The following is a 21743-nucleotide window of genomic DNA, read 5'->3' on the forward strand; positions in this document are numbered from 1 at the left end:
AACAAGAAGCAAATTATGATTGTATTATGATTATATTATGATTGTATAATGATTGCCTAGAAATTGTAAATAGTTTGTAAGTTTTATTTTTAAAAATAAAGAGAAAGATAGGGACTGAGCGCGGCTTCACCGCTACACACCCCCGCCGCGCCCTTGCCCCGCCCCGCTTAGTGGGCGTTTTCCTATATATACACGCGCGCGGGGACTAGACTCTCATTCTTATTAGAATCACCACACGGGTAGGAGCTCTGATTCAACTCCAATCGGTGTTTAATTTCAACGACTCCTAATTTCAACGCCTACTAGTTTCAACTTACATCGATAACACTAACATCGATCACATCGATATCTGGTATAGTCTATAAGATTTATGTGGCAAGGATCGAAGGGGCCACATAAATTCTCCTTCGAGCCGGATTGAAGAAACAGCGGATATGAAGACTAGGAGCATGAAGTCCGTAGAAACTCGCCCAACGCCGACCGCCGCCGAGTCGGCACCCGCCGCCGCCGCCGCCGTCGCCCCCGTCGTCACGACTACGTCGACCACCGCCGCGTCAACGTCAGTCACGGCCGCCGTTAGGACTGCGCCGACCACAGCCGCGTCGACGCCAGTCACCGCCCCCCCGCTGACCAGGAAACCCAGCACAAGCCGTACAGCCACGGCTACCAGCACAGAGGACAGCTCGGGCACTACCGCAACGACGACGACGGGAACCGCCACTACTACGACGACTGCAACGACGACGGAGGAATCTACGGGGGAAAGCACGCACGACACGACACTACGGCCCAAGTCGGTGAAGCGTGCACCGACAGCGCCGCGTTCCTCAGCGTCGAAGGGACGTCGCCTGGCGCTGCTGAAGGCTAAAGAAGAATTGTTGAAGAAGGAAGTGGAGCTAGCGGCGGCGAAGATCGCCACATTAGAAGCGGAATCAGACGACGACGATACGGATATAGTCAGCGTGAGCGAAATGCAAGAGCGCACCAAGACGTGGGTGGACCAGCTTCCCGCCGCCGAGGAAGACCCGTCCCCCCCGCAGCCGTCCGCCGCCGCCGCCGTCCCCCCCGCTGCCGCCGTTTTCCCCGCTGCCACCGTAAAGGATCATGAGAAGCCGAAACACAGGAGTATAGAAGAGAAGCCAACAACTTTCGATTACAGTCAACTAGCGACAGCGATAGCATCGGCCGCACGAGCAGTACCAGCCGCCATCGCCCCGCGCTCCGTGCCTGAGCTGCCCATCTTCAGCGGAGCGTCGAGTGAATGGCTAGTTTTCAAGACCGCCTATGAAGAGACTGCAGTATATTTGACGGAGCAAGAAAACTTATCAAGACTACGTCGGAGCCTTCGGGGAGCAGCAAGAGATGCCGCCCAATGTTTATTCATCGGTGCAACCACGACTGCCGACGTGATGCGATTGCTGTCTACGCGCTTCGGGCGGCCGGACGCCCTCGTCATGGCCGAACTGGAGAAGCTGCGGGCCCTACCACGTCTGACCGAATCACCGAGGGACATTTGCACCTTCGCCACGAGGATATCAAACATTACAGCAACCATCAGGGCATTGAAGAAGACACATTACCTGCATAACCCGGAAGTAGTTCGACACGTAGTGGAGAAGATGCCGTCAGCACTGCGATATAGGTACTACGATTTTGCGGCCGAACAAGATGAAGAGGAACCAGACTTGATGAAGCTAGCAAGTTTCATGGAGAGAACAGCGGAGCGGTGCGGCAGCTTCGCGCCCGTGGAAGCCACACCAGTCGTCGACCGGCGGGAGAACGCGTCCGCTCCACTGAGGCGGACAATGAGGACTCACCACATAGAAGAAAAGAAGATAAACGTCACGGCCGGTGACAATAGGAAACAATGTCCAGTCTGCGAAAAGGAAACACACCACGTCACCGAATGTGCAGATTTCAAGAAGACAGAGGTCAACGAGCGCTGGGAAACCGCGAAGAAACATAGGTTGTGTTTCCGCTGCCTGAAACGGAGGAAGTTCGGCCACACATGTCCCACGAGGAGGTGCGACGTCGGCGGGTGCAAGTACTCGCACCACCGCCTACTGCACTCCGAGCCGGAACAACGAGCGTCCATCCACGCGGGAACTCACATAGAAGAAGACCCAGTAATAGCCACTATAGCGTCGACAAGAGAAAGGAAGAATACTACAGCACTATTGAAGATTCTGCCGGTTCGTGTAAGTGGACCTAAGGGGACTCACTGCACGTACGCACTTCTCGACGATGGATCAACGTGCACATTAATAGAGGCGGCGGTGGCGGAACACATCGGCGTATCGGGACCTCCGGAGCCATTTTACATAGAAGGAGTAGCCGGGGCACGAGTGGACGCCGGCGCTTCGAGAAGAGTTACCTTCGACATCAGCGCGCCAGAGGACACGCACAGCTACAGCATCTCAGCGCGCACGATGAAGAACCTGCAGTTATCGCCGCAGAGCGTGCCGGCGTGCGCCGTGACGGGACAGAGCCACCTAGAAGACCTACAAGACCAGCTGACTTATCACCGGGGAACGCCAACCGTATTAATAGGACAAGACAACTGGCAGCTACTCCTGGCACATGAAGTCAGACGCGAGCAAGACAGCCAACTGGTCGCCGCGCGCACGGACCTAGGATGGGTGTTGCACGGAGTGCGGCACACACCGGCGGGAGGCCCCGCTCATCGAGTACATCACGCGAGGATCGTAGAAGATGATCAAGCAATAGAAAAACTGCTTCGAGACCACTTCGCATTGGAAGTCCTAGGAGTGGAACCGAAACATTTCCACACAGAGGAAGAAAGAAGAGCGCTTGAAACACTAGAGAGGACCACTCGCCGCACAAACGAAGGATACGAAACGGGCTTACTCTGGAGGAGCGACGACTACGACCCTCCTAATAGCTACGAAGCCGCCCTGAGAAGACTTCAAGCCATAGAGAGGAAGTTAGATCGCGATGAAGAAATGAAAAGGCGGTACGAGAAGCAGATGAACACGCTGATAGAGAACGGCTATGCAGAAGTCGCGCCCACGCCGCCGAAGGGAAAAACGAAGATTTGGTACTTACCACACTTTGCAGTTATGAACCCGCAGAAACCAGAGAAATTGAGGATCGTCCACGATGCGGCCGCAAAGGTGCGAGGAGTCAGCCTGAACGACATGTTACTGTCCGGGCCGGACCTACTTCGATCCCTACCAGGAGTGCTGATGAAGTTCCGGCAAAGAAGAGTGGCGGTGACGGCTGACATAAAGGACATGTTTATGCGGATCTCAATAAGGACGGAAGATCGAGACATGCAGCGCTTCCTCTGGCGCGGAAATAGAAGAGAGGGACCCCCTGTCGAGTATCGCATGAAGAGTGTAATATTCGGCGCTACTTCATCCCCCTGCACGGCAATCTTCGTGAAGAATAGGAACGCCGAACAATATAGAGAAGAATATCCGGCGGCGGCGGCGGCAATCATCAACAATCACTACGTCGACGACTACTTGGCAAGCTTCGATACGGAAGAGGAAGCAATACAAGTCTCCAGTCAAGTGGCCTATATACATAGCCGCGCCAACTACTATCTACAGAAATGGGCATCGAGCTCCAGACTCGTACTATCATCATTGGCGCCCGAGGCGAAAGAAGACATCGTCAAGCTTGCTCCCGAAAAGATACTGGGAATGATATGGTACCCAGAGCGCGACACGCTGTCCTTCAATATGAATGAAGCCCGGATACCCACCGACATACTACACGGCGAGCGCGTGCCAACGAAGAGGGAAGCGTTACGAACGACGATGTCACTCTACGACCCGCTGGGAATCGCCACGCCCGTGACCATACAAGCGAAGCGCATCATTCAGGACACCTGGCGCACCGGAATAGGATGGGACGACGCGCTGCCTACCCCCGAAGCAGAAGCATGGAAAAAATGGACGGAGCATGCGCGGCGCCTCTCACAACTAGCCGTACCTCGGTGCTATGCCTCGCTCACATGCGCCCGGTTCGTGGAGCTACACACCTTCGTGGACGCAAGCAGCTCTGCCTACGCCGCTGCGGTATACTGGCGAATCGTCGACGAGGACGGGAAAATACACATCTCGCTCATCGCCGGCAAAGGGAGAGTGGCGCCTATCAGCAAGATGACATCGATACCACGACTGGAGCTCCAAGCGGCCGTAATGGGCTGCCGCCTAGCCCGCACAGCGCAAGAGGAACACGACATCAAGCCTGCACGTCGTTACTTCTGGAGCGACTCTAGGACCGTCCTATCATGGTTGCGAACGGGACCACGAGCCTACAAGCCCTTCGTAGCTCATCGAGTCGCCGAGATAGCAGAGGAGACTAAGACAAACGAATGGCGTTGGGTATCAACGAGAGACAACCCGGCCGACGACGCTACACGAGGAACGCCGAAAGACTTCGCCTCCGAGCATCGTTGGTTCCGCGGCCCGCCTTTCCTGTATCGACCAGAAGACACCTGGCCGGCGGAGGACATCTCAGAGACTATTGAACACACAAACGAGGAGAGAGTGCACGCGACGACCGCCGCAGAAAGAACAGGGAAGGCGCTACCCGACATAACACGTTTTTCATCGTGGGCAAAACTACTACGTGTCACGGCGCGTGTCCTACAATTCATAGAAAAACTAAAGGGAAGAGAAAGGTGTGCCGCCGCTAGAAAACGCACCAAGAAACGTGCGGAGGAAGACCCGACGTGGAAGAAGGTACAGGCGCACAGAGAAACGGGACGAGGCACAGGACACAAACATGCGCCGAGACAGCAGAGAAAGATCGTGCCTCTCGCGGCACGATACTTGCATCGCGCACGGCAACTATGGATACGCGCCGTGCAGGAAGAGGCCTTCAGCGCGGAGCTAGAAGCTATAAGAAGAAAGAAGCCCCTGCCGGCCGACAGTCGACTCAAGCAACTGTCGATTATGATTGACGAAGAGGGACTAATACATCTACGCTCGAGGATCGCCGCCGCCGCCGACATCACAACAGAACAACGGGAGCCCGTCATCCTGGATGGAGACCACCGATGGACGCGGCTGTACATCAAGTGGGTGCACACGCAATTACACCACGGAGGGTTTGAAACAACGGCAAATGAGGTGCGACAGCACTACTGGGTGTTGCGCCTCCGCCACGCCGTGCGCAACGAACTGAAGAAATGCCAGGTCTGCCGCATCCGTCGGGCCACGCCAGCCCAACCCTCGACAGGCAATCATCCAAGGAGCCGTCTAGCCCATCACCAGCGGCCCTTCACCTACACGGGGCTTGACTACTTTGGGCCCATGACAGTCACCGTGGGTCGCGCACGTCAGAAGAGGTACGGAGTCCTCTTCACCTGCCTAACCACCAGGGCAGTGCACCTGGAACTCGCCGGGAGCCTCAGCACCGACTCTGCAGTAATGGCACTGCGGCGCTTCATAGGCCGCCGCGGGTGCCCCACCGAGCTCTGGGCAGACCAGGGTACCAACCTGCGCGGTGCGGACGTCGAGATGAAGCACGCCGTCGAGGAGGCCATACAACAAGAAGCCTCCGCTCGCTTCATCACCTGGAAGTTCATCCCTCCTAGCGCGCCATTCATGGGAGGCGCGTGGGAGAGACTGGTCCGCAGCGTCAAATCAGCACTAGCCGTGGTGCTGCACGAGCGCGCGCCAAAAGAAGAAGTCCTGACAACGCTACTGGTGGAGGCCGAGCACACCATCAACAGTCGACCCCTCACACACGTGTCGACATCACCGGAGGACCCAGAGGCCCTCACTCCGAACCACTTCATCCTGGGAGGTCCATCACGGGTGCCGATGCCAGGCGCCTTCACGGAGGGCGACGACGCCGGCCGCAAAGACTGGAGGAAGAGCCAACGCCTAGCCGACATGTTCTGGGCGCGATGGGTACGGGAGTACCTACCTGAACTCCAACACCGGCGGGAGCCCCGAGCCAGCAAGGGTTCCATCTCCGTGGGCGATTTAGTATTGATCGCTGACGGCACGCTGCCTCGCAACTCGTGGCCGCGAGGTGTCGTCGTGGCTGCCTACCCCGGACCAGACGGCGAGACGAGGGCGGTCGACGTGAGGACAACGAAGGGGATCCTGCGGCGGCCAACGAAGAAGCTGGTCATCCTGCCAACATCGCCACCCGAGGACGGCGAACCGTAGATGGTCCAGCTGCGCGACGTGGTCATCGAGCTGCGCAGCTGCGGCGGGAGAATATGTTCGCCGTAGAAGCAACAAGAAGCAAATTATGATTGTATTATGATTATATTATGATTGTATAATGATTGCCTAGAAATTGTAAATAGTTTGTAAGTTTTATTTTTAAAAATAAAGAGAAAGATAGGGACTGAGCGCGGCTTCACCGCTACACACCCCCGCCGCGCCCTTGCCCCGCCCCGCTTAGTGGGCGTTTTCCTATATATACACGCGCGCGGGGACTAGACTCTCATTCTTATTAGAATCACCACACGGGTAGGAGCTCTGATTCAACTCCAATCGGTGTTTAATTTCAACGACTCCTAATTTCAACGCCTACTAGTTTCAACTTACATCGATAACACTAACATCGATCACATCGATATCTGGTATAGTCTATAAGATTTATGTGGCAAGGATCGAAGGGGCCACATACAGTATATACCAAACATGCAAACAATTTCAACTTCATTAAGATGCTTAATTTAAAAATATGCTAATTTATATAATGGTCAAAAGATGTTATGCGCCCTTAAACAGGAGCAGAACTAGGGAGCGCCTTAGACTCCAAGTAACGGCTAGCAACTGCCAGGAAATGCGACTCTGTGTCAAAGAACACGTCCACTGAGTGGTCCAGACCGAGAATGTTCAAGAGGGTGACCGCTCGGTATAGTGGTGAATGTCCCTGCGCCTCTGTTCGCGTTCTAGGCAGAACAAACAGTGGATTTTTACGGGGCCGCAGTCGTTGATGAGAAATGGTAGGAACACTAAGACCAAACAGTTTTAGTTGACTGGGAAGACATATTACACCCCGTAGAAGTTGAAAAAAGAATTTCAATAGAAAGAGATCACGTCTTACTGCTAGGGATTTGTACTCCACCATGCCGAGTATGAACGAGGTAGGAAATAGGTGCGGGTAATAGTGATACATTTTCTTATACAGAAAACGCAAAAACGATTTTTGTATTCGCTCCACAGTCAGGGCGCGATCAGCATATTGCGGATTCCATACAATGCAGTTCGTCTCAAGTTTGCTGCGCACATAGGCGTTATATAATGCGCAGATCGCTTGCCGCTTAGTAAAATGCTTGCATTGCCGCATAATAAAGCCCAGACTTCTTCTAGCCGCTTTACATAGTTCATCAACGTGTGGAGCGAATGTTAACTCTGGATCGAACGAAGTTCCCAGATCCCGCATTAGGTTCACTCTCCCCAATACCTCGCTGCCAATTTTATATTGGGCATGTACAGGACAGCGTTTTCGAGTGAAAGTCATCAGAGCGCATTTAGCGAGATTAAGTTCGAGGTTGTTGCGGTTGCTCCACTCCACGACGCCGTCAATATCTGATTGTAGGAGAGCAGCGCTAGAGGCGCCTTCAATGGGCAAAGCCAATTTTATGTCGTCCGCATACATTAGACATGTTGCGTGTTGAACAGAGGAGGGAAGGTCATTGATGAGAATCAGAAACAGTAGCGGACCAAGCGAACTACCCTGACCAATGCCGGAAGTCACTGGATAGGGTGCCGAGTTGTAGTTATCATATAGTACAGATTGCATTCGGCCCGAGAGATAATTTGAAAAGAAATACAATAGGTCCGTCGAGAATCCGGCGACAGCCAACTTCTCCAACAAGGTGTCGTTGTTGACTCGGTCAAAAGCCTTTTTATAGTCGAAGTAGGCTATATCGACCTGGCCGGCATGGTCAAGATGGTGTGACACTAGCGTGGTAACACAGACAAGATTAGAAGAGGTGGAGCGCTTAGGCAAGAAACCGTGCTGCTCCGGGCAGAACCATCCTCCAAGCTGGTGGTAGATACCGTTATACAAAGCCGTCTCGAACACTTTCCCGAATACCGGCAAAACAGCAATAGGCCGGTAGTTCTTTATATCAGACTTCGAGCCAGTCTTGTGTATAGGGACGACTTTGGAGGATTTCCATTTGGCAGGAAATACACCTTCCTTGAGTGCGATATTAAAGATGTGCTGCAAGGGTCTGATAAAAATCTCGCAACAGTCTCTAACTATAAGTTGTGGCACTGCATCGGGGCCCTTAGTAAGTTTTGGCTTGAGTTTTTTGATGGCGCGACGCACATCGTCCTCGCTGATCCGATTCATAGTAATATGGTTCTGGTTTGGATGAGGATGACGGGCTGCAGTCAGACATGCATCGGGTACGCTAAGACAAGGGGAGGATGGTAGAAACACACTTTTGAAAAATTCAGCGAAGGCTTCTGCGATTTCTGGTACGCTCATATCACCGAAAGTGGCCGGAGCAGCAGACCGCCTGTTTCCCCTCACAAACGACCAGAATCTTGCAGGATCAGCAATAATATGGGTCTGAATTCTATTAAGATGCCTCCGATATTCATCTTCAATCTTATGCGAAACTTGTTTTCTGTAGTATGAAAACAAGGCATAAGAGAGCTGGCAATCCCGTTCTTTGAACAGCTTATGATACCAGTTTTTAAGCTCGTTGAGATTGATTATTTCAGGAGTGAACGAAGGTGGGTACCGGGCACTGTCCCCGGTTTTAGTTTTTAGCGGGACAGTCTCTCCGATAGCTTTGTTCACAATATTATAAAGAAGATCTGCAGCTACCTCAGGGTCAGTGACGGTGTATAACGGTGACCAGTCAGTGTGCAAAAGTTTGCTGTAAAGAAGGGGGAAGTTGGCCTTGCGATAGTTATAAAAAGGCTTACCTAGACTATTATCAGAGCGGAACTCGCCCCGAGAGGTCTGGAGACAAACGGTGATCTCCAAGGGTTCGTGGTGAACTTCGCTCGAAACAAGCCCACTTTGGATCTTCGTGATCTCGATTTGCGACAATTCAGGACTGGTCAGAACCAAATCCAGCAAGCGATCCTTTCTGTTTTTAATAGTATTATTTTGTGTTAGATCACAGGCAGACAAAAAAGCCTCAAAATCGCGACGCACACGGACAGTGGTGGAATACAGATTGAAGTCTCCCACGATCATAATAGGTGTATTGGAAGAATTTGTTAGATTTTCGATACAATCGAAAAGTGAATAATAGCTCCTTTCAGGGGCTGAAGGCGCGATATATACCACGCAAAACAGCAAAGATAGAGTACCGTTGGTCACATAAGCGCAAAGAAATTCATCGGAGTCAATACCGCAGTTAACAGGGCGGAGTGTGAATGCGTGCTTCGCAGCAATTAGCACGCCTCCACCACCACGATCGCGACGCTCGCTTCGGATGACGGATAAACCTGGTGGTATGAGCTCGGTGTCATAAACTGAGTCGTTTAGCTTAGTTTCGGTTAAGGCAATTAGCTGGTGCGGCAGGGCTGCAATACCATTCTTGATTATTGGTAGTTTTCCTTTAATGCCTCTGACATTCTGGTGGTATATGCAGACCGTTTTTGTCGCTGCTGGCTTCTTCTTTCTGCTTGCGAAAAAATTTTTTATTTCCATTATTGATGGGCTTCCGCTTGAATGTATACCACTCCTGGATGGTGACATTTTTGGGCCAATTGGTGGGCGATAGGAAATATTCAAATTTACAGATAGGTACGCATAAGATAAAGCAATTGTGAGCAACGTGAACTGGATCCGGCCTCCTTACGGTGTAATCTGCGTCGGGGGCCTTCTTCTTCATGTAAGAAAGAATATTATCTTCATTCATAGATGGGTGGTACATGATTATGTATGGTTCACGACATGAACCGTATATACAGCGTTTGATATAAAAATGCGGCGAAAACTTGGCGCTTGATTAGCTATTCATTCGTACAGTCAAGAGCAATATAATGTACCCACTTTAGGACTCTGTCGCACTAACATATTTGACATTCAGTGAGACTTACAGCATTAATATGTATACACTTTGGTACCATGTCACATTAACTTTTTTGACAAATTGAACTGTAAGTCTCACTAAATCTGAAATAATGTTAGTGCGACAGAGTCCTAAAGTGGGTAAGTACATTATATTGTACAATGAGAAAATACAGCGCCATCTATATTATTTTTGGGGAACGTAGCCTGGAAAGTCCCTCATTCTGGTGATGTGTTTCAGGCTGGCCAGACCACCATCCTCTCCACCATATCTCCAGTGGCTCTCATCAAGTGCATCAAGAACGAAGTTGAATTGGAGGTGAGTAAATAATAAACATAACAACATAAATACATATATCCTCCATGCAAAATTTGAGACTCCTAGCTCTTGCAGTTTTGAGATTTCGTGATGAGTATATCTGCGCGCAGACGATCTACTTTCACTACTAGACCAGGATACCAACCTAACTATTAATATAAGCCCATTTCCTATTTTAAAAATATTATTGCTAAAATCTTATTTCAACAAAAAATAATGATAAATTATAATTTAAAAATAATAAACTAACGAGTGTTAATTGAATTGTTTAACTATAAAGATTATTATTACTTTGTAATTGTAGAAATAGAAATACTCTTTAAAATTAAAAAAAAAGAAAAAAATATATACTTATATGCAAAACATAAACGCACATACATGCTAGTACCTCACGCAAAAACACCTGTTGTTTACGAAAAAGGGGCGCACGTGTTGTTTACGATGTCAAACTAGTCAAGTTTCGGGAGCTAAGAAAATGTTTTTTTAAAAACTAATTAAATTAAATGTAGAGTAAAAGAACCGAACAGATTTAGATGTCGTTTATTACTGCTTCAAAAATTCAGTCTTAAAACTAACTCTAGGCTTATCTTACTGCAAGCGATGCATCCGCCACCCGTACTGCACATTCAGCCAGACAGACCACCCTGATATGCTGATGTGTCACAATCTTACGTTTACTATACGCTGTGGGGGATCCATAACTAACTGCACGTGGTGTTTACTACGTTCGGGTAGTTAGAGTGGGGGTGCGATTGACTTGCTTATAAGGCGGCTCGAGCGGGGCGCGCGCCACTTGCGCTCGAGACTTCGGACTGTACGGACCTTATGATTTTGTGAGTGAGTAATAATTTGGAATAAACTTATCAACGTTTATACTTTGTGGTTTTTTTCACCACTCTGTATAGATGATGATGATGATGATGTCCTCCCAGACGTATCCGTCGACGGCGACACCCTTAGCTAGTGTTAGCCTGGGCTCTTCCATGGGCGCGGGCGTGACTAGCAAAATCAAATTTAGTTTTAGTGGTCTGTATAGATAGGCTGGATTCGACTGTGACGACCCGACTGTGATGTGATGAACTGTGATTCAACTGTGATTCAACTGTGATTCAACTGTGATTCGACTGTGATTCGACTGTGATTCGACTGTGATTCGACTGTGATTCGACTGTGATTCGACTGTGATTCGACTGTGATTCGACTGTGATTCGACTGTGATTCGACTGTGACTTGACTGTGATTCAACTGTAAAGTGAGTGAAGGACCTTTCGCTTTTATATAAGTAAAAAAAACCTATAACAGCTAATTCCTTCGTATCAGGGCTTCCGTCGCGCCCACATCAAGGACGGCACCGCTGTGGTGCGGTTCCTGCACTGGATCCACCAGCAGGTGGACGCGGGGAACAACATCACCGAGGTGCAGGTGTCCGACCGCCTCGAGGAGCTGCGGGCGTGAGTGTCCTCACGGGTCAACGACCGACCTCACCAACCCTGGTGTCATTATAAACTCGAGTGGTATAGACATAGAATAGGGAATCTTCTATCGTGTGGGTGGTGAGGTGTACCAACCTCGTCAACCCTGGTGTCAGTGTCATTATTGAGCCACCAAAGGCCCCTGACATGATCCATGTAACGACTACAAACTTACATCAGTAAGTAGTAACCGGAACCAACGGCTTATTGTGCCTTCCGAAGCACGGATCATCTTACGTTTTGGACAATCGGGTGATCAGCGTGTAATGTCCTAACGAAACTAGGGATCACATAGTGATTTTTTGTGATATGTCCCCATCGGGATTCCAACGCTCAACCACTGGACCACAGAGGTCGTTATATAGAGAATATTATTATGTATAGAACGGCAACTCTCCACTCCCCATCAGCGGCTGAGCTGGGTTTACCTCACCCCCATCAGTCTAACTTTAGTCTTCAATCGTATGGCGTCAGACGTCACTCAGATGCGCGTGTACGATAACGTCAATGTAATAGTGTCTCTCGAGAGTCACGCTCTTGTCGGTGTAGCATTCTCCATGCTACTTTTTAGGGAAAAATAGGGCAGTGGTTTCCCTCTTGCCTTCCGCCCCGCTGTACTCTGTCTGACGCGAGTGGGATGGCGCCCAGAGTAGTCTATTACAAAGCCGTACTAGAACTCCTGTTCTCCGCCTCTGAATAGTACTGACAGTCACAGTCAATCTTCTATTCTATTCTCAACAGCCTCCGTGGTCTAGTGGTTAGAGCGTTAGGCTCATGATCTGGAGGTCCGGGTTCGATTCCCGATGGGGACATTGTCGAAATCACTTTGTGAGACTGTCCTTTGTTTGGTAAGGACTTTTCAGGCTTGAATCGCCTGATTGTCCAAAAAAGCAAGATGATTCCGTGCTTCGGAGGGCAAGTTAAGCTGTTGGTTCCGGTTATTAGCCGTAAAAACACCTCCACCAACCCGCAGTGGAGCAGCGTGGTGGAGTATGCTCCATACCCCCTCCGGTTGATTGAGGGGAGACCTGTGCCCAACAGAGCTGACGTATATAGGCATTTTATTTTCTCAACATCCTCAGAGAAGAAGAATACTCGATGGGTCCGTCGTTCGCGACCATCGCGGGCGCCGGCGAGAACGGGGCGGTAATCCACTACAAGCCAGACAGAGAGGGGCCGCAGCGAGTCGTTACCAAGGAGGACATGCTTCTGGTCGACTCCGGGGGACAGTACCTGTAAGAACATTAACATCAGTATTCTAAGATCTTAACTCCAAGCTTACACGACGCCGTCCTCAGTTGAGGCGACTTCAAGATTTCCTCGAAATCTCTTCAAAATCGGTATTCTGAGCCGGTGCCTCAACCTTAACTCGAGTTTACGTCCTCGATTTGAGCACTTTACTCACTGGAGTCGAGCATAACATACTGGCCCCGATTCCTGCAGACACCTCCTAATTTTACTTTAAGTTATATCTGTCATTTTCTTATCCGCCGAAAAATCTTGGTCGAATCCAATTTCCAGTAAAAAATAAGAACAAAATGGCGGAAAAACAAGATGGCAGCCATACAAAGATTCGTACTAATACAGGACACGCGAGCTGCTTTAGCAGCGAGCGAACCACGCGAAATCTAGTCTTTTACTAAAAGTTTAAAATTGCGTTACAAAGTAAATTAAAAACATTGATCGTGGGTAACTTACTTTTTACGAAATGGCAGAGTGGGATGACGTCAGCTGGGCTATAACCTTGAAATGTTAGCTGTCATAAGATAAGATAAGATAAGATTCTTTATTTGCCATAAATGCAGTGTGACAGATGTTACAAAAAAATATAGTTTACCGTGCATTTAGATTACATAAATCATGCAAAATTTAAAATATAAAAGTGTCAATACAAAGGTCCTATTATGAAATTAGCTGTTGTACAGATTTAAATAAATGTCATTAAATTAATTCACATTCACCAAATTCAAATTAATAAAAGTCAATAAAAATTATAGAAAACTAATAAAATAAAAATAGAAGTATAAGTAGAAGTATCACATCACATCAGTCACTTTTGAGCATACATATAAGTACCTGTTTTTTTATTTCATATACCATGTGAACATCTTAGAATACGGGTTCACCCGACGTTCACCGAACGACGCTAGTTTAAAAGCTGCCAAACTAAAATTAAGTTAAGTTTGTGTGTGCCCGAATAGGCACCTATATGTGCTGGTAATCCTCCTTGCTCCCTAGTGACGGCACTACAGACATGACGCGCACGCGCCACATGTCGACGCCCTCCGCCGCGCAGAAGCTCGCGTTCACGCGCGTGCTCAAGGGACAGATCTCGCTCGCCACCGCCGTCTTCCCCCGCGGCATCGTGGTAAATATAGCAATATGATATCATACTCACACACGCACTCATCTACACGCACTCGCATACACCCACTCACTCACACACTCACTCACTCAACTCACACACATAGGCTCCCTCACACACACAGATGCTCCCTTACACACACACACTCTCACACACACGCTCACTGACAAACGCACTCACGCACACATACGCACTTAGTCAGTCACACGCAGTCACTTACGCGCTCTCATTGTATGAAGTATTTTTTTAATATATATTTTTTTTAATTATACTTAAATTGTTTTCACTGTAAAATTAAATCAATGCCCATTCTTTTGTCCTACTTCCCCAGGGCCACACCCTAGAAACCCTCGCCCGCAAGGCCCTATGGGACGTGGGCCTCAACTACGGGCACGGCACGGGCCACGGCGTGGGCCACTTCCTCAACGTGCACGAGGGGCCCTCCTGGATCCTGAGTGGCCCCGTGGCTGCGGACCCTGGCATCGTGCCTGGCATGATTTTTAGCAACGGTGAGGTCACCGTTATGTTATGTTCCACTGACTGTTATGTTATGTTCTAATTAAAGCACATAGTAACGGGTTCTTACCGCGTTTAAATGGAGATATGAGATTCCCGACTCTGTAGTTGTGGTAGTTCGTACATCGGACAAACAAAACGGTCTATTTCTTGCCGGATTAAAGAACATATTAGTGCCATGAAGAAAAACTACGTGCAGAAATCTGCTATAGCTGAGCACGTACTGAAATGGGCCCGAACCACTGGATCGAGTTTAACAATCCACAAATATTATCGACAGAACGTCATTATCGACAGAATGTGATTCTGATTTCAATAGCCTTATTGAAATCAGAAAACATAAAAATTTCAACAGGGAAGACGGGTTCAAATTATCGACCATGTGGAATCCAGTAGTAGGTGTTGTAAAAAGCTTGAAACGGCCTAATGTGGTGAAAAAACGTGAGGACACAGTGAGTGCGGTTTGTCGTAGTGAGTTTCGTGCGAGTTCAGATGGTTCCGAACATTCCGATATCAAACACATAAACAAGCGGCAAAGAAAGAGGGTAGATAGATATGTCTGCCCGTAGAAAATTATAGATCTACCTACTCCACTCCAATCGTGTGCGTCAAGCTAGCGGCCTCAAAAAAAAAATGGGCACGAAAAAATAATTTGACCATACCAAAAAATAGTACTCTTATTGAAAAAAATAGTACCTGTTGTAAAAAAATTAGTACCATCACGGTTCTGGATTTATAGCCATGTTTTATTGCACTTGCTAGCTTGACGGTGAGCGAAATTTGGCGAGAGTTAACGACAAGGTCTTTCGCTTTGATTTAAACGCCAAAAAATAGTACCGAAATAGTACTCACCCCCTGCAAAATACCGAAAGTAGTACTTCAACGGTTCCAAAGTTATAAAGGCAGTTCTTTGATCCCGCTAGCTTGACGTTTTGAAAATACCTATTATCTGGGGAACGCTTGCATACTTCAGTATGTAACTAATGTCAATAAACTCGTATGAAATAGTACTCCCTACCATCATAATTTTGATCCGATTCTCTTTGTAGAAATGTTAAAAAATCATCATAACCTATGCCATACATTTGTTGTTGATACAGTCACGTAGACAATTACATAACCTCACAATTTATTCGTAAGTATTGCCATTTTGGAGGTCTACCCTACCATTTCTTTGCACTTCAGAGTGCTGCTATTACAAAAAATTCCTATTGCATACACCCATATGCACTAATTTTAATAGAAAATGGCTGCATGGGTCTAGTTTTTATCGAAAACAATCTGTGATTTTAATACATCATAATACATTTTTAATCTGCTGTTTTATTTTATAATTTATACCTTCATGTTGAATTTGTTACGGATCGAAGTGTTTGTTAATAAACAATTTGCAGTATTTGTAGAATAACTCAAAGAGTTTCAACAATGATATTACTTTCTTCTGACAACCTTCACCTTCAACCTTCACTCAGCACTTCACCAATTTTTACCCAAAAATGGGGAAAAATACTAAAATCTGACAACATTCTTGACCATGTGTAATAATTTTGTTCGCGACTGTACTTGTCTTGATAAATGTATGACATAGGTTATAATGACTTTTTGACATATTTCTACAAAGAGAATCAGGTCCAAATTATGATGGTAGAGAGTACTATTTCATACGAGTTTATTGACATTAGTTACAAACTGAAGTATGCAAGCATTCCCCAGATAATAGGTATTTTCAAAACGTCAAGCTAGCGGGATCAAAGAACTACCTTTATAACTTTGGAACCATTGAAGTACTACTTTCGGTATTTTGCAGGGGGTGAGTACTATTTCGGTACTATTTTTTGGCGTTTAAATCAAAGCGAAAGACCTTGTCGTTAACTCTCGCCAAATTTCGCTCACCGTCAAGCTAGCAAGTGCAATAAAACATGGCTATAAATCCAGAACCGTGATGGTACTAATTTTTTTACAACAGGTACTATTTTTTTCAATAAGAGTACTATTTTTTGGTATGGTCAAATTATTTTTTCGTGCCCATTTTTTTTTTGAGGCCGCTAGCTTGACGCACACCTCCAATCTCATCAGTCATCCCGTGATCATGGCACTTGCAACAGTGTCGAAATATCGGGAGTCTCATATCTCCATTTAAACGCAGTAAGAACCCGTTACTATGTGCTTTAATTATGATAATAACTGCGTACTTAAACTTAAAACAATGTATGTTATGTTCCACTGACTGTTACGTTACGTTGCACTGACTATATTATGTTGCAGTACTTAACTGTTATAAGTATTTTGTTTTACTGACTGTTATTAGGTATGTTCCACTGACTGCTGTTATGTTACGTTGCACTGGCTGCCATATTATGTTCCACTGATTGTTATATTATGTTCCACCGACTGTTATGTTATGTTCCACTGACTGTTATATTATGTTCCACCGACTGTTATGTTATGTTCCACTGACTGTTATATTATGTTCCACCGACTGTTATGTTATGTTCCACTGACTGTTATTATGTTCCACTGACTGTTGTGTTATTTTCCACTGATCTTTATGTTATGTTCCACTGACTGTTATGTTGTTACATAGAGCCGGGGTACTACGAGGTGGGTGAGTACGGCATCCGCCACGAGGACCTGGTGGAGGTCATCCAGCTGACACGCGACTCCGACCACCCGCTGGTTAGTATTGTAATACTTACATAACATAAACTGCCTATATACGTCCCACTGCCGGGCACAGGCCTCCCCTCAATCAACCGGAGGGGGTATGGAGCATACTCCACCACGCTGCTCCACTGCGGGTTGGTGGAGGTGTTTTTACGGCTAATAGCCGGGACCAGCGGCTTAACGTGCCCTCCGAAGCAAGGAATCATCTTACTTTTTCGGACAATGAGGTGATTGTAATACTTACAGGTGATATACACAGACATAATCACATACTTACTTATATAAAATCGTTACAACCGGAACCGTGGAATTTTCCGTCGTAAAACTCATGATATTTTTTAATTTTTTTTTTATTATTTTCAATACTTTTGCGATCGAAAATTCCACTTGATATCAACTCAGAATAATAAGCTAAATCAGCCCCCTCAGTATTCGTTACGATGTCACTTACACCCCGTACCAGTACATACAGGTAGCCATACAAGTAGGTATGGGTGTTAGTGACACCGTAATGAATACTGAGGGGGATGGTTCAGAATATGATTCCGAGTTGATATTGAGTGGAATTTCCTGTCGGAAAATTTATCAAAAAATTTTTTGTTTTTATTTTTTAATTATTTTCCGTTCCATATTTTTGCGACGGAAAATTCCACTTGATATCAACTCAGAATCATGGCCTGCATCGCCCATCAAAGTTTTCGTTACGATGTCACTAACACCCTGTATTACCAATCTATGATCTTTAAGGGTGATGCGTACACGGTCGATTTCTAACCATGTTTCCATTGTGTCGCAGGCTGCAGGTCTGGTGGGCAACTTCAGCGGCGTGGGCGCACTCGGGTTCACCACCATCTCCCTCGCGCCGCACCAGACCGCCTGCATGGATGTAGATCTGCTCACAGACTTTGAGGTAACCACAAATACAAATACTGCTGAATAGGCATCTTCTGGGTAACCTCGCTCCACCGTCGACCTCTTCTTTACCTCGTGGAAGAATGTGGTCAAGAGCAAACCCATCTTAATTAAAAAAAAATACTTTACTGCACACAACATACCTCATTTTTTTTTCGTGACTTATACTTGGCCGGACAAATGGGGAGCGCTGAGCGCTCTCACCCGGTACAAAATTTCGGGCGTCGTCCGAGAGGAAGAATATTTGAAAGAATTAATCGACCTTAGTGGGTCGATAGCGACAACCGCTGAATTAGGGAAATCGTCGACCACGCCGGCGGGGTCGGTATCAGGGCAAGTTTTACACACATGGACGAAAGATACAGTATAAGCAGCAATTTCTTCCAGACAACCAGTGGCAAGAAAACATTTATCACAATTAGATAACCACCATTTACCACCTGGCATGTCGGCACGGTTACGCTACCACGCGCAGCGCGACATATATCGCGGGTTTCAACTATTAGCCGTAAGATGTTTATCTACCCAGTTTATTTCGACCAATAGATAGCATTATCTGCGTCTATTGGTCGAAGCTACAGTTTTTAAGGTTAGCCACTATCGCAAAAAAAAAACAAAAGAACGTCTAATGTCGAGGTTTTTCTTGCAGCTTCTTTTCCCCGGCTATACAGGTTGTGAGAAGCTGCAGTAGTTTTAGGTGGATGAGACGTTCGTTATGTAAAAAATGACGATTCAAAGTGTAACTATGTTACCTACTGAATAAAGATATTTTTGAATTTTGAGTTTGATAGGTGTGGCTGACAGACGGCAGCAGTAACTGTCAGTACTATTCAGAAGCGAAGGACAGGAGTCCTAGTACGGCTTTGTAATAGACTACTCTGGGCGCCATCACACTCGCGTCAGAGTACTGCGGGGCGGAAGGCAAGAGGGAAACCACTGCCCTATTTATCCCTAAAAAGTAGCATGGAGGATGCTACACCGACAAGAGCGTGGCTCTTAATTTAGTAATAATCATCATCATCAATTTAAGAGCCACGCTCTTGTCGGTGTCTCATTTTCCATTCCAGTCTATCAAAGGCCAATTCCAATTTATTTTTCAAATTAGTGATAATAAGGTATGGTATTTGTTGTGATTTGGATGGCGTGAATAAAAGATATAATAAATATACTTCGGTCATATAATTAAGTTATTAAAAAGCACAGAAAAATGTACAACGGTTTGGTATGACGCAAAAAGGAGGGAAGAACAACAGCGCCACATGTGACGAAAATCATCATCATCATCATCACCAGCCCATTAACGTCCCCACTGCAGAGGCACGGGCCTTCCCTATGGATGGATACGAGTAGGGAGGACGGGCCTTAAACCATCACGCGGGCCCAGTGCGGATTGATGGTTATTAACGACTGCTAATGCAGCCGGGCCGGGACCAACGGCTTAACTTGCCTTCCGAAGCACGGAGGAGCTCGAACTGAAAACTTTTTTTTGTGGTCACCCATGCTATGACCGGCCTTTGCGAAAGTTGCTTAACTTCAACAGTCGCACACCGAGCGCGTTTACCGCTGCGCCACCGAGCTCCTCAACGAAAACGTGACGAAAATAGGAACTAAGAGTGCGTTCCATTTCAACAGTATTAACAACTGTGATATTTTGTTTACAGCTAAGCTACATAAATGCTTACCACGCTCGTGTGCTATCAACCATCGGGCCAATACTCTCGAACCGCGGGTTGACAGAAGAATTAGCGTGGTTGGAGAATGAATGCGCGCCGCTCGTGCGCAGCGCAGCGGCGTCTGTCGCAGGGTCTTTTGGTGTACTTCTAATGGCCATACTAACTAAAATATACTAATAAAATAAAAATAAAATATACATATAAAACAAACCCCTCCGGACTCGTGGTCACACCAGGTTGTCACACCAGTATGACGAACAGGATTTTTTTTCTTGTTTGTCACACCGCTAACAATACAACACCTTTTATCACACCATTGGTAATGCGGATAATATCCATAAGATAAAAAATATATCGATATTTGTCATCAGGCATTAAATTCACATCAACATTGTTTTGTTTTAAGTTTACGCGGTTATTATCATAATTAAAACACATAATAACGGGTTCTTACCGCGTTTAAAATGGCGATATGAGACTCCCGATATTTCGACACTGTTGCAAGTGCCATGATCACGGGATGACTGATGAGATTGGAGTGGAGTACTTAGGTAGATCCATAATTTTCTACGGACAGACATATCTGTCTACCCTCTTTCTTTGCCGCTTGTTTATGTATTTGATATCGGAATGTTCGGAACCATCTGAACTCGCACGAAACTCACTACGACAAACCGCACTCACTGTGTCCTCACGTTTTGTCACCACATTAGGCCGTTTCAAGCTTTTTACAACACCCTACTACTGGATTCCACATGCTCGATAATTTGAACCCGTCTTCCCTATTGAAACATCAACATACGCTCACGGCTATATCCCAATTGGGGTAGTCAGAGGTACCATCGCAAGATGAACTAAGTACCCACACATCACCGAGCTTTCTGTTAGACCAACGTGAGTATCCACTCACGTGTTCATGTCACCACTGGAAGACACACAGGGTGTTAGTGACATCGTATCGATTCTGACGATATAATGCCGTTTTGTCGATAGGTGCTAACATGGCAAACTGCAAAAGTCATGTCGTGCTGTCAAAATAGCACAACAGCTTAGGCGAATGAGTCGCGGCTTAGCACCGTTAGCGCGCGACTCTTTCTCGTCGCGACATACGTCACCTGTCACTCTCTCACAGTACTGCACAGAAAGAGACAGACGATCTCTGTCGCGGCGAAAAAGAGTCGCGTGCTTACGGTGCTAGGCCCGCTGAGCAAGATAACGCGATTGCACACTTTTTAATTCGCTCTACCAAATGACGTTTCCGTCTGATAGAAAAGGATAGAAGCATAGGAAAGTGCGATGCGCCGCTCATATGTAGTTCAACCTTGAATATAATAATAATAATAACCATTTATTTTCAGATTTACAAACCATAGTTGTTAGTAAAAATGCAGTCTTAACCTATTGTTAGTAGAAAACACAAAATAAGTTAAAAGATATTTGACACATTCTTTGACGTTTAACGATTGCCAGATGTGTGCAGTCGCATCCACCGCGCGAACATAGGCGCGTCCCACCTGCCGACCAGCACGCTCAGTATACTGTTCGAACTCGTACACATTCGATTTAGGGTCGAGGCGCCTCTCTTCCTCATTATTGTGTAGAAGCAGTCTATCTTCGCTTCAGCAAACATTAGAGAGGCGCTACAGAATCGCGGAAGTCCAAACAGTATCCCGAGTGCATCATTGTACTGCACACGTAGCGCGCTGTATGCCTTCTGCGTATAGTTGACCCACAGGCTGCACGTGTAGAAAGATAAACGTAATAAGATTGATTAATAAAGTAAGATTTTTTTATTACAACGCCGTTTCATTGAGCACCTTTGTTTGGTCTTGTTA

At 46.9% G+C, this 21743-nt stretch overlaps 2 protein-coding genes across 3 annotated transcripts in view; one reads left to right on the forward strand and one right to left on the reverse strand.

Moving 5' to 3' along the window:
• The window catches only part of LOC126379713 (xaa-Pro aminopeptidase ApepP-like), a 34831-nt gene extending 13124 nt beyond the window's left edge, over positions 1–21707 (forward strand). Inside the window, exons 10-17 of the mRNA XM_050028533.1 lie at positions 10229–10306; positions 11627–11757; positions 12861–13013; positions 14017–14146; positions 14475–14652; positions 17244–17335; positions 18120–18233; positions 19897–21707. Coding sequence (XP_049884490.1) covers positions 10229–10306; positions 11627–11757; positions 12861–13013; positions 14017–14146; positions 14475–14652; positions 17244–17335; positions 18120–18233; positions 19897–20085 — 1065 coding nt within the window. The 3' untranslated portion in view covers positions 20086–21707. The remainder of the gene's footprint in view (positions 1–10228; positions 10307–11626; positions 11758–12860; positions 13014–14016; positions 14147–14474; positions 14653–17243; positions 17336–18119; positions 18234–19896) is intronic.
• Positions 1–21743, reverse strand: part of LOC126379428 (monocarboxylate transporter 12-like) — a 191324-nt gene that overhangs the window by 94249 nt on the left and 75332 nt on the right. The gene's annotated exons all lie outside the window — the stretch shown is intronic.

Source organism: Pectinophora gossypiella, chromosome 29 (assembly GCF_024362695.1).
Source record: "Pectinophora gossypiella chromosome 29, ilPecGoss1.1, whole genome shotgun sequence".
In the NCBI taxonomy this organism is placed as follows: Eukaryota; Metazoa; Arthropoda; class Insecta; order Lepidoptera; family Gelechiidae; genus Pectinophora; species Pectinophora gossypiella.